Raw genomic sequence first — 12,753 nt, 5'->3', positions numbered from 1 at the left:
TTCTATTTTAATAAGGCTCTTACAGATAAGGATTCAACCAAAGACACAAACCTGGAACCGACCCCGTTGAAATGATCCACTCATCACTTTACATCTACTCAGAGGCCTAGTATCAGCTGTGGACTCTCGTGTCAGAGGAATGGGATCAGGAGCAATTGTTGATCTTAAATCTTCTGCTTCCACTGGAAGTTTGGTCAAATTATAGGCAGAGAAGAGAAAATAGGTTTTGAAACTAAATATGTTTCCACAATCAAAAACAAAGTAGAACAAGCTTAACTCCTGCTAGATAATTCAAAGGTGTTAATGCAATAAGCAATATTGAATAAGACCCTAACTCTAAATCAGACAATATAAGATTTATCCCAAGACTTAAGATCTATATGAAATGAGTAATTTGGAAAACTAAATTTATTACCAAAGGAAAAAAGAAGATGACAATGATATTAATGGGACAAGTCACATACATGGGCTACATGGAAAAAGTGACAAGATTTGTTTGTGTATGAACAAAAAAAAAGTAAATGAAAAATGATGTTACCTAGTCTATGTCCCTGACTGTAAGCACACTACCTTGACGGACTTTTGATCTCTTGAAAAAGCTGGTTGACTGCCGTAGCCTGTATGCCCAGCTTTTTAATTTGCGAGTCCAGGATTTCTTGCTAATAGGATTTTTGAGACTAGGACAAGTAAAGCTTAGGCCAAAATATCCACCTCCTGTCTGCAGATGAATGGCTCCACCGGTTGACACAGCAGCAGGATAGGCCTCAGGATCCCCTGGAAGTGAAGCATCTGGGGACATCTCCTAATTGAGACAAAAAAAAGAAGAGAAAAACTAAAGTGGTAATAATTTAGGTAAGGTTGACAATTTTTTTAGTACACACAGCCCCTACAATAGTTTATTATGTGAATGAATCATTAATCAGAAATAGATGTACAGTTGCATTAACAGTACTACATCGTATTGGAATTTTGGATTTTTCCATTTCTTTAAAAATATTTTTTGGGGGGCTAGGATGGTAGCCAGTGGCAGAGTGCTTGCCTTGCATGCATGAGGCCCTGAGTTCGATTCCTCAGCATCACATAAGCAGAAAAAGCCGAAGTGGCACTGTGGTTCAAGTGGTAGAGCAGCACTAGCCTTGAGCTGAAGAGCTGAGGGACAGTGCCCAGGCCCAGAGTTCAGGCCCATGACCAACAAAAATAAAAAAAAAATATTATTTGGTTTTGGATGAATAAATGACTATATTAATATTACATGTCATTTTTTTCATGTCATCTTTGAGTACTTTTTTTTTTTTTGCCAGTCATGGTGCCTGAACTCTGGGCCTGGGCACTGTCCCTCAGCTCTTCAGCTCAAGGCTAGCGCTCTACCACTTGAGCCACAACGATACTTCCAGCTTTTTTTTTTCTTTTTGCTTATGTGGTGCTGAGGAATCGAACCTAGGGCCTCATGCATGTAAGGCAAGCACTCTACCACTGAGCCACCTTCCCAGCCCTCATGTCATCTTTGAAAACTGAAAGCTACGATAAAAATAACTCTCTTTACATTTATCAATTAACTTAAAAAGTTTACTGAAATCCCATGGGATTACAATGAACTGTCCATTATGCTACATAAGAAAATTATGCCTGACATATAGTAATCTGGAAAAACAAGGGTTTTTTTTTTGTTTGTTCTGTCAGTAGTGGGGCTTGAACTCTGGGCCTGGGCGCTGTTCCTCAGCTCTTAAGCTCAAGGCTAGTGCTCTACTACTTGAGTCACAGCACCACTTTTGGCTTTTTCCATTTATGTGGTGCTGAGGAATCGAACTCAGGGCCTCATGCACGTGAGGCAAGTACTCTACCACTGAGCCACCTTCCCAGCCCAAAACAAGGTATTTTAAGGAGTTAAATGAGAGAAAAGTACTAGGAAATAAAATGTTTTTTTTCCAGTCATGAGGCCTGAACTCAGGGCCTGGGCACTGTCCCTCAGCTCTTCAGCTCAAGGCTAGCGCTCTACCACTTGAGCCACAGCGCCACTTCTGGCTTTTTCTTTCATGCCTGAGGCATGAAAGGCAAGCGCTCTATCACTAAGCCACCTTCCCAGCCCAGGAAATAAAAATTTTTTACATAGAAATTTACATTATAATGAATAATTATTTAATCATGCTCTAAAAATTTTTTTTTTTTTTTTGGTTGGCCGTGGGGCATGAACTCTGGGCCTGGGCGCTGTCCCTCAGCTCTTCAGCTCAAGGCGAGCACTCTACCACTTGAGCTACAGCGCCACTTCCGGTTTTCTGGTGGTTTATTGGAGATAGGAGTCTCACGGTCTCTCCTGCCCGGGCTGGCTTTGAACCGCGATCCTCAGATCTCAGTCTCCTGAGTAGCTAGGATTTCAGGCGTGAGCCACCTGCACCTGGCTATGCTCTAAAATTTTTTACATCAGGCCACACTAGCTAGAAAAACATTCTTTGCTTCTTGTCCTCTACAATGTCTCCTAAATAAAATGCAGAATTAGAAACTGTTATATCTAATTGAAAGCTTTAAAGACATATATAGGGGCTGGTGGCATGTCTCAAGTGCTGTTAAGGTCTGCCTAGCTAGGAAACCCCTATACTTCCAAAAACAGGGAAAGATAAATTCTCTATGATAATTAATCCAAAAGTTTTATTTTTTTTTTGGGGGGGGGTCCAGTCATGGAGCCTGAACTCTGCCTGGACGCTGTCCCTCAGCTCTTCAGCTCAAGACTAGTGCTCTGCCACTTGAACCATAGCGCCACTTCTGGCTTTGTTTTTCCTTTTGCTTATGTGGTACTGAGGAATCGAACCCAGGGCCTCAGGCATGCAAGGCAACCGCTCTACCACTGAGCCACCTTCCCAGCCCTTAATCCAAAAGCTAATACACAGAATCACAAACACCCTGGGAAACAATAGAATGGTCATTACTAATCTAAATGGTTAAAAGAATGGGATTTAGCATTTGTATGGCCTACTGTCTTGGGTAAACATTGTTAGCATTTAGGGCAGAACAGAAGTTATCAAAATAAAAGTATGGCTGGGTAGCAGTGGCTTACACCTGTAATTCTAGGTACTTTGGATGCTGAGATGTGAGAATCAAGGTTTGAAGCCAGCCAGGGTAGAAAAGTTCATAAAACTGCATCTCCAATTAACCAGCAAAATGTCAGAATGGAGGCACGTCTGATGTGATAATATGTCATCTGTGAGCAAGAAAGCCATGTGATAGGCTCGATACCCCAAGTTCAAGTTCTAGTAATAGTACAAAAAAAAGTAAAATCTGGAGCACTCAGCTTTTAGTTTCTAAAGTCCTATTCTGTATTTATAAATATACTACTTCAATGAGATAAAAAGAAGTATCTCAATAATATTACAATTTAAATTGGTCCAGGGATTTAAAATATGTAGTAAATAGAATGGCATATTAAAGTTACATCTTTCTTTTTTTGTGTTTTTTGTTGGTCATGGGGCTTGAAATCTGGACCTGGGTGCTGTCCCTGAGTTCTTCAGCTCAAGGCGAGCGCTCTACCACTTGAACCACAGCACCACTTCCGGTTTTCTGGTGGTTAACTGGAGGTAAGAGTCATGGGGCCTTTCCTGCCTGGGCTGGCTTTGAACCGTGATCTTCAAATCTCAGCCTCCTGAGTAGCTAGGATGATAGGTGTGAGCCACCAGTGTCTGGCAGTTGTAGCTTTCTTATTAATCCACATCCTTAGACACAATAGAAAATATTTAGAAATAATTATATATGATTGAAGGAATAAAAAGTAGACCATGACATATGTAGAATCTGTTATTTATTTATTTATTATTGGTTGTGGGGCCTGAACTCTGGGCCTGGGCGCTGTCCCTCAGCTCTTCAGCTCAAGGCTAGAGCTCTACCACTTGAGCCACAGTGCTACTTCTGGCTTTTTCTGCTTATGTAGTGCTGAGGAATCGAACCCAGGGCCTCATGCATGCAAGGCAAGCACTCTACCACTGAGCTACCTTCCTAACCCTAGAAACACTACAAACAGCAGCCAAGTAACTCTCTTCATCCCCAACAAGAGCATAAAGAATGGTTCAAGGCCAAGAGACAGGGCAGTGAAGGAAGGGAAAAATATCCAAAAGAATGGTGAGGGCTGGGAAGGTGGCTCAGTGGTAGAGCGCTTGCCTTGCATGCTTGAGGCCCTGGGTTCGTTTCTTCAGTACCACATAAGCAAAAAGAAAAAAGTCGGAAGTGGTGCTGCGGCTCAAGTGGTAGAGCGCTAGCCTTGAGCTGAAGAGCTGAGAGACAGCGCCCAGGCCCAGAGTTCAGGCCCCATGACTGGACCCAAAAAATAAAAAATAAAAAAAAAAAGAATGGTAAGCCCTCCTGACTTTACGACTTAACTTCTAAGCCATCCTCTAGACACATTAGGGAAATGTTGCAATATACATTTCCAGAAAGCATGTTCCATGCCTCTCTCACAATAATGAAAAGGAGGCTACATTAATTACATATTGCACTTATAGACAGATGAACAAAGAATCTTACTAGGGAATAAAAAGGGAACATACTTTAAAATGCACCAAACATGTATAGAAACCCAACAATGTAAGATCTTCTAGCCAGGTACCAGTGACTCACGCCTGTTAATCCTAGTTATTCAGGAGGTTGAGATCTGAGGGGAGAGATTTGAAACCATCTCAGGCAGACAAATCTGAGACACTCTTATCTCCAATTAACCAGTAGAAAACTGGAAGTGGAGGTATGGCTCAGGTGGTAGAGCACCAGCCTTAAGCAAAAAAGCTAAACAATGGAAGGCCCTGAGTCCAAGCCCCCATACTGACAAAAAAAAAAAGAGAAAGGAGCTGAGTTCTGGTAGTTCATGCTTATAATCCTAGCTACTCAGGAGGCTGAGATCTGAGGATCACAGTTCAAAGCCAGCCCAGGCAGAAAAGCCTGTGAGACTCATCTCCATCCAACTAACCGTCAAAAAACTGGAAGTGGAGCTGTGGTCCAAAGCAATGGAGTGCTAGCCTTGAGCACAAGAGCAAAGGAACAGAGCCTAGGCCCAGAGTTCAAGCCTACAACAATAAAGAAAAAGGAAAAAGAAAAAGGCATACTTAAATAACAGAAATAGCCAAGGACGTAACATTAGTAATACAGAGAAAGATATCAGGCACTATAAATAAACATTTTTCTCAACAATAGATTTCATATAGAATTGTGGTCTTTTAAGATTATAATGGGAGGGGCTGGAAAGGTAGCTTAATGGTAGAGTGCTTGCCTTGCATGCATGAGGCCCTGCGTTTGATTCCTCCAGCACTACATAAGCAGAAAAGCTGGAAGTGGCGCTGTGGCTCAAGTGGTAGAGCGCTAGCCTTGAGCTGAAGAACTGAGGGACAGCGCCCAGGCCTACAGTTCAGGCCCCACAACAGACACAAAAAAGATTATAATGGTAGCAGAAAAATTCCTGTTGACTAGTATTTTGACCGTACCTTTTCCTACTTTTAGGCACACAAATAGAGTTGCCTATAGATTTTAGACAGTGGCATGCTATATAGATTTGTAGCCTAGGAACAATAAGTTATATCAGACAGCCTTACTGTACATTGTGATACCATCTAGATTTGTTCAAGCATACTCTATGATGTCCAGAAAATAAAAAGTTTAACAATACATTAATCAAAATATATCCCCATTGTTGACATTGCATCATAAGATAACAAATGAACTAAAGTTAATATAAATTTAAAAAATAATTATTTATGTAAAAGTGACTGAATAGGAGCTTGCAGATACAATATAAACTGAGCCATTCAGCTGGGCACCAGTGGCTTACACCTGTAATCCTAGCTACTCAGTAAGCTGATGTCTGAGGATTGTGATTCAAAGCCAGCCTAGGCAGAAAAGTCCATAGGATTCTTATTTCCAATTAACCACCAAAAATTTTTGGGAACTGGAGCTGTGGCTCAAGGGATAGAGCACTAACCTAGAACAAAAAAGCTCAGGGACAGTACCTAGGCCTTGAGTTCAAGTCCCAGGACTGGCATAAAAAACATATTCAATTCTCCCTGTATAAAAGTTTCAGAAGGATAAAGAGGTGAAAATGATCATATGGAAAAATTAAAAGATAAGAAAAATAGGAAATGAATTAAGACTATGCCTAGTTACAGATAACCAAGTAGTTTATATAGAGAATATTGAACAATAAAAACTATTAGTGATAAACTCAGGAAAACTGAAGAATAGCCAGGCACTAATGGCTTACAACTGTAATCCTAGCCACTCAGGAGGCTGAGATCTGAGGATTGTGCTTTGATGCCAGCCTGGACAAGAAAGTCCATGAGATAACCTATAATAAACTATCAAAAAGCTGGAGTGGAATTATAGCTAAAGTGGTAGAATGCTAGCCTTGATCGAAAGAAGCTCAGAAACAGCACCCAGACCCTGAATTCAAGCCCAAGCGCTGGCACCAAAAATCCCTGAAGAGCTGAACCACAGCCCATACAAATCAGTTTGAGTGGGTTGGAAATATGGCTCAGTGGTAGAGTGCTTGTCTAGCATGCATGAAGCCCTAGGTTTGATTCCTCAGTACCACATAAACAGAAAAAAGCCTGAAGTAGGGCTGTGGGTCAAGTGGTAGAGTGCTAGCCTTGAGCAAAAGAAGCTCAGAAGCAGTGCCCAGGCCCTGAGTTCAAGCGCCATGACAGGCAAAAAAAAAAAAATCAGTTTGATTTCTTGTCTTTTTCTTCCCCTAGTCTGACACCAGGACTCAACTGGGTACCTGCCAGTCTGACACCAGGACTCAACTGGGTACCTGATACTTCTGCTCACTGACTAGTGCTACCAACTTTTATTTTTCTGTACTAGCCATGAGAAACCAAAATTGTAATTTGAATGTCTATATCAAACTTTGTTGAAATTTAATTCTCCTTGTGAAGTACTGAGAGGGAGAAACAGGTAGAACCTTTAAGAGATGATTAGATCATGAGGGCTCCACTGTACTGAATAGATTAATGCATTTATGGACAAATGGATTAGAGAACTGATTGGTCATCAAAAGAATAGCTTTCTTCTAAAAGCTTTTTTCTCACTAGGTGTGGTAGTACCTACCTGTGACCCCAGTAATTGGTAGGCAAAAGTTGAAAGTTATATAGGGAAGACAAGTAGGGAAAATAAAAATAATTTCTTTATCCTCTATAGCAACTAGCCAATAGGTACTACATACAGATTACTAAATCAAGAAATGGACTAGTTAATATATTACTGACAAGTTACTAGTAGCAATGACTGCAAAATTTAGAACCAGAACCTTAACAGTGTTTAGAGTGGGAGGGAGTAACGTAACAGCTACGTTAAATTTGTTCTCATTCTGCATTGGTTTTAAGCATATATACTGGTTCTAAAATTTCAATTTTTGATTATCTAGTCAGAGAATAATTATGTAGGTGTCAAATAAAGTGAATATATGCGTAATTGTGTGAATAGATACCCATTAATTATTTTTTGATACCCATTAATTATTAGAAAAAAACAGAATAGTGTACCTATTTAAAGAAGTACATTAGATAACTATAACATGAATCAAGCCGGGTGCTGGTGGCTCATGCCTGTAATCCTAGCTACTAAGAAGGCTAAGATGTGAGGATAGCAGTTCAAAGCAAGCCTGGGCAGGAAAGTCCCTGAGATTCTTACCTCCAATTAACCATCAGAAAACTGGAAGTGGTGCTGTGGCTCAAGTGGCAGAGTGCTAGCCTTGAGCTGAAGATCTCAGGGACAGCACCCAGGACCCAGAGTTCAAGCCCCATGACCAACAACAACAAAAATAACATGAATTGATTTCTATATAAAAATATACAAAGAATTATGTTGATGCATACAATATTAAAATTAAAACTACATCTAGATATATTTAGCAAAATGTCTTTAAGTTTAGGGACATTATATTTTTCAATTTATACACAAGCATATATTCTTTCCACAGTAACAAGGACAAAGAAATACAGTGGTGAACATTTTAAAAGATGTCCATAACTTGAAGGTATAGGTGAGATAGGGAAAGACGAAGAACAATGGAAGAGGTGACACTGATCAAGATGCCTTGTACTCATAATCTGATTTGTGGAATTAAAACCTCTTTGCCAGGCACCCAGTGGCTCATGCCTGTAATCTTAGCTACTCAGGAGGCTGAGATCTGAGGATCGAGGTTCAAAGCCAGCCCAGACAGGAAAGCCCGTGAGACTCATCTCCAATAAACTACCAGAAAACCAGAAGTGGTGCTGTAGCTCAAGTGGTAGAGCATTAGCCTTGAGCTGAAGAGCACAGGGACAGTGCCCAAGCCCAGAGTTCAAACCCCACAACGGACCAAAAAAAAAACAAAACCCTTTGTAAACTACTAAAATAAATACAAATAGAAAAAGATGTCCATGACATACTGTAAAATGAAAAACTTGAAGACCAATATGCATATAGTACAATTTTTTTTTTTGTCAGTCGTGGGGCTTGAACTCTGGGCCTGGGTGCTGTCCCTCAGCTCTTCAGCTCATGGCGAGCACTCTACCACTTGAGCCACAGCTCCACTTCCATCAGTTTGTGACTTTTTTTGTCAGTGTGAGGCTTGAACTCTAGGCCTGGGTGCTGTCCCTCAGCTCTTCAGCTCAAGGTAAGCACTCTACCGCTTGAACCAAGCACCATTTCCAGTTTTCTAGTGATTTATTGGAGGTAAGAGTCTCATGGACTTTCCTGCTGGGGCTGGCTTTGAACCGTGATCCTCAGATCTCAGTCTCCTGAGTAGCTAGGATTACAGGCGTGAGCCACTGGTGCCCAGCTTTAGCACAATTTTTTGAAATGAAGATTGCGCTATGTATGGAAATAGATCTATATAAGCTTAAGAGAAATCTAGATGCAGTGGTTCACATGAAGAATCCCAGCTTCATGGGAGGTGATCAGAAGGATCACATCTTGAGGCCAGTCCAACAAAAAAGTTAATAAAACCTAATCTTAATCAGTAATCCTAATGTGGTCATGCATATGTGTCATCACAGATAAACAAAAGGCCATAGGTAGGAGGATCATAATCTGAGGCCTGCTCAGGCAAAAATGTGAAGCGCTACCTGAAAAAGTGAATCTAAAGCAATAGAGGATAAAGTGAGGCTCAAGTGGTAGAGTGCCGACCTAGTGAGTTTGTGGCCTTGAGTTCAAACTCCAGTACTGTACTCCCCAAAAGAAATGTCAAGAAGGATTAAGCACCAAATTACTAGAGGTTATATTTATAATTTGAAGGGATAGAAAAGGGAAATTGTTTTGAAGGATTGCTTAGTAGAATGCTTGCATGAGACATGGAGTTCAATCCTCAGCAAGAAAAATAAGAAAGAGAGCTGGGAAGGTAGCTTAGTGGTAGAGTGCTTGACTAGCATGCGTGAAGTCTTGGGTTTAATTCCTCAGCACCACATAAACAGAAAAAGCCGGAAGTGGTGCTGTGGCTCAAGTGGTACAGTACTAGCCTTGAGCAAAAAAAGCTCAGGGACAGTGCCTAGGGCCCTCAGTTCAAGCCCCAGGACTGGCAATAAAATAAAAATTTAAAAAGGGAGATTAAGGTACATACATTATAGGGGAAGGGGAGAAAAGGGAGAACATCCCTAATCTGAATATCTAGAATCTGAAACTAACATAATGGCACAAGTAGAAAATTCCACATATGGCTTCAAGTAATGTGGTTGCAATTAAAACCTAAGTTCACTAAAAACATAAACTGCCCCTTGGGCTCTCTGCATAAGTCAATAAAACATAAAAGAATTTTATGTTTAGATTTGAGTCCAGTCCATAAGATATCTCATTATGTATTTATAAATATTCTAAAATTTGAAAGGCTCCACAATTCAAAACACTTCTAATCTAAAAGACTTCAGAGAAGGGGCTGAGAAGGTGGCTCAGTGGTAGAACGCTTGCCTTGCAATGCATGAGGTCCTGGGTTTGATTCTTCAGCACCACATAAGCAGGAAAAAAAAAAAAAGCCGGAAGTGGCGCTGTGGCTCAAGTGGTAGAGCGCTAGCCTTGAGCTGAAGAGCTGAGGGACAGCGCCCAGGCCCAGAGTTCAGGCCCCACGACTGGACCCCCCCCCCCCCAAAAAAAAGGACTTAGATATTAAGATTTAATTTTTCAGGTAGCGCTTCACATTTTGCCTGAGCAGGCCTCAGATTATGATCCTCCTACTTATGGCCTCTTCTTTATCTGTGACTTGCATTATCTGGGGGGGGGGGGGGGAATCATGGGACTATATATGATTTTTACTTTCTTTTTGTTGAAGTAAATTAAATTTCCCAAGATATGATTAAATTAGTACTATAAAATATTCATGAAGAAACAGTTTCCTCTTAAATAGAAATCTATACCCTATACAATCTATAAATCAATTTCTTTTCTGTTATTAATACAAATAGAAGCCAGGTGCTGGTGGCTCATGCCTGTAATCCTATATCTACTCAGGAGGCTAAGATCTGAGGATTGTGGTTTGAAGCCAGCCCAGGCAGAAAAGTCTGTGAGATTCTTATCTCCAATAAACCACCCAGAAGTGGTGTTGTGACTCAAGTGGTAGAACCTAAGCCTTTAGCTGGAGAGCTGAGGGACAGTGCCTACACCCAGAGTTCAAGCCCCATGACCAACCAAAAAAAAAAAAGGTATTTCCTTAAAAATCTTAAGTGGAGAATAAGGATTAAAATAATGATACTTACATGTAAACACAATTCGCTTGGTACGGAAGTAATCACATTCAGGTCCCTTTTGAACACTGATATATTAGCAGGCTGACTTGCAGCCGCATTGGACAGAATCTTAGGGACTGTCTGTTGCAAGACAGGGGATTGTGCAGGGCTATCTTGAATTCCACAATGACTGATAGCAATGACTTCTGGCATTGGACAAGATAGTGTTTCTTCAGCAGAGGAAGAAAATGGAGAGTCGATGCTTTGGGTATCCTTCTGACTCTCTGGATAGACGCTAGAGATGCTGTGCTCCTGATAGAGCAAATTTCTTAATTTTTCATCCAGTGTTTTGATTCGGTTGTCTGCAAACTCCATTTTTGGAGGTCTTTCCCCATCTGATTCCAGGACAGCAGTGGGTAGAAGAGTAGTTGGTTCAAGGCCAGGGGCCTGAGTGGGAATGACAGCCTTAGGAGAACTTGTATCAATGTTCACTGTTGCTTCTCCTTCTTGGGAAATAAACTCTGCATCCATAGTTGGCTGCTGTACTGATAAGGACTGAGGTGTTCTATCAGACACAAATGCCAAAGTTGGAAGAGTATTACCAGCAACCAGAGTTGATTCACCAGGATGAGACATGAGCACATCAGGCTGGTTGGCAGTTGGTTGACATGGACACACAGGTATGAACATGCCTGCTTGGCTGACGAGTCCCTTACATTCAAGTGGAACTGCACACACCGAAGTAGCAGAATAATTGGGACTACTAGGAGTTGGTGCTATTATCTGCCTGTTATCTTCTCCTGGGTAAAGCATAGATGGCTGCTCAATTTCAACACTAGCACATTCAGAAATCTTACCATCAACCACATCCTTGTGATGTAAATTGGAGGTGAAAATTGCATGCTGGCATGAATGACTTTCTGTAGAGTACAGTGTATCCTTTGATATTTCCTTATTACTTGTGTTTCTTGAACCTGGAATAATAACAAAGGAATAGAATAGGTAAGTATGTACTGATGAATGAAATGGACTAGTCCCCAAACTAAAAAAGACAAGGAAAGCTAGATATAAATGAAAGTCAGTATGAGAATATACTTATAAATAAGACTCAAAACATCACAGTAAGCTGGGCACTGGCAACTCACACCTTTAATCCTAGCTACTCAGGGGGGCTGAGCGCTGAATATCACAGTTCGAAGCCAGCCCCGGTAGAAAAATCCCTGTGAGACTCTTATCTCCAATTAACTACTCAAAAACTGGAAGTGGCACTGTGGCTCAAAGTGGTAGAGCACTAGCCTTGTACAAAAGAACTCCAGAACAGTGCCCAGGCCCTGCATTCAAGCCCCACAACTGACCAAAAACAAAAACAAAAACAAAACAACAAAAAGGGAGGGGGGGGAGATGGGAAGGGATGGCAAGGGGAAACAAAGGAGGAGGCAACAATGCTTGATAAGAAATGTACTCATTACCTTGCCCATGTAATTGTAACCCCTCTGTATGGTATTTTCACAATAAAAAAAAGAAACAACAAAATACAATATCTAGTCAAGAAAAAGCATTTTTCTATCTTCATAAGTATTCAATAAATACTACTGACCGTGTATATTAATATTGTCATTAAAATTCCTATGAAAACTACCATAAACATTAAACAAGCTAAAAATATGACATAAAATGAACTCCAGCAAATGAAAACAAGATTTTTTTTTAGTGCTTTTGTTTTCTTTTTGTTCTGTTTGTTCATTTATGTTTCATTGGGATTGCAAGGGTAGACAGAGAAATGGAGGGACAAAGGGTAAACAAATGCAGCAATGGTACTCACTGAACACTAAGTTGAAAATCAACTATACAATTTATGAGTGGGGATGGGAGGGGAACAACTGGGAGAAAGCAAGGGAAGAGAAGGGAAGGGATGACATTGTCAAGAAAGAAATGTACTCTTTACCTGATGTATGTAACTTAACCCCTCTGTACATCACCTTTATAATATCAATAAAAAATATGGTGGTTCATGCTGTAATCTCATATACTCAGGAGGCTGGCATCCAAGGATCATAGCTCAAAGCCATCCTGGGCAGGAAATGTTCATCTCTAG

At 40.7% G+C, this 12,753-nt stretch overlaps 1 protein-coding gene across 4 annotated transcripts in view; it reads right to left on the bottom strand.

Moving 5' to 3' along the window:
• The window catches only part of Wnk3 (WNK lysine deficient protein kinase 3), a 109,051-nt gene that overhangs the window by 31,277 nt on the left and 65,021 nt on the right, over positions 1-12,753 (bottom strand). For 2 of the 4 annotated variants that reach the window (XM_042684874.1, XM_042684875.1), the window contains exons 16-18: positions 10,689-11,632; positions 571-802; positions 52-182 (exon numbers count right to left, since the gene is read on the bottom strand). In XM_042684874.1, coding sequence (XP_042540808.1) covers positions 52-182; positions 571-802; positions 10,689-11,632 — 1,307 coding nt within the window. The remainder of the gene's footprint in view (positions 1-51; positions 183-570; positions 803-10,688; positions 11,633-12,753) is intronic. The other 2 variants (XM_042684876.1, XM_042684878.1) reach the window with 1 other exon arrangement.

The sequence above is a fragment of the Dipodomys spectabilis genome, unplaced genomic scaffold (assembly GCF_019054845.1).
Source record: "Dipodomys spectabilis isolate Male_0828 unplaced genomic scaffold, ASM1905484v1 ptg000091l, whole genome shotgun sequence".
In the NCBI taxonomy this organism is placed as follows: domain Eukaryota; kingdom Metazoa; phylum Chordata; class Mammalia; order Rodentia; family Heteromyidae; genus Dipodomys; species Dipodomys spectabilis.
This window is presented reverse-complemented; position numbering and strand designations above follow the sequence as displayed.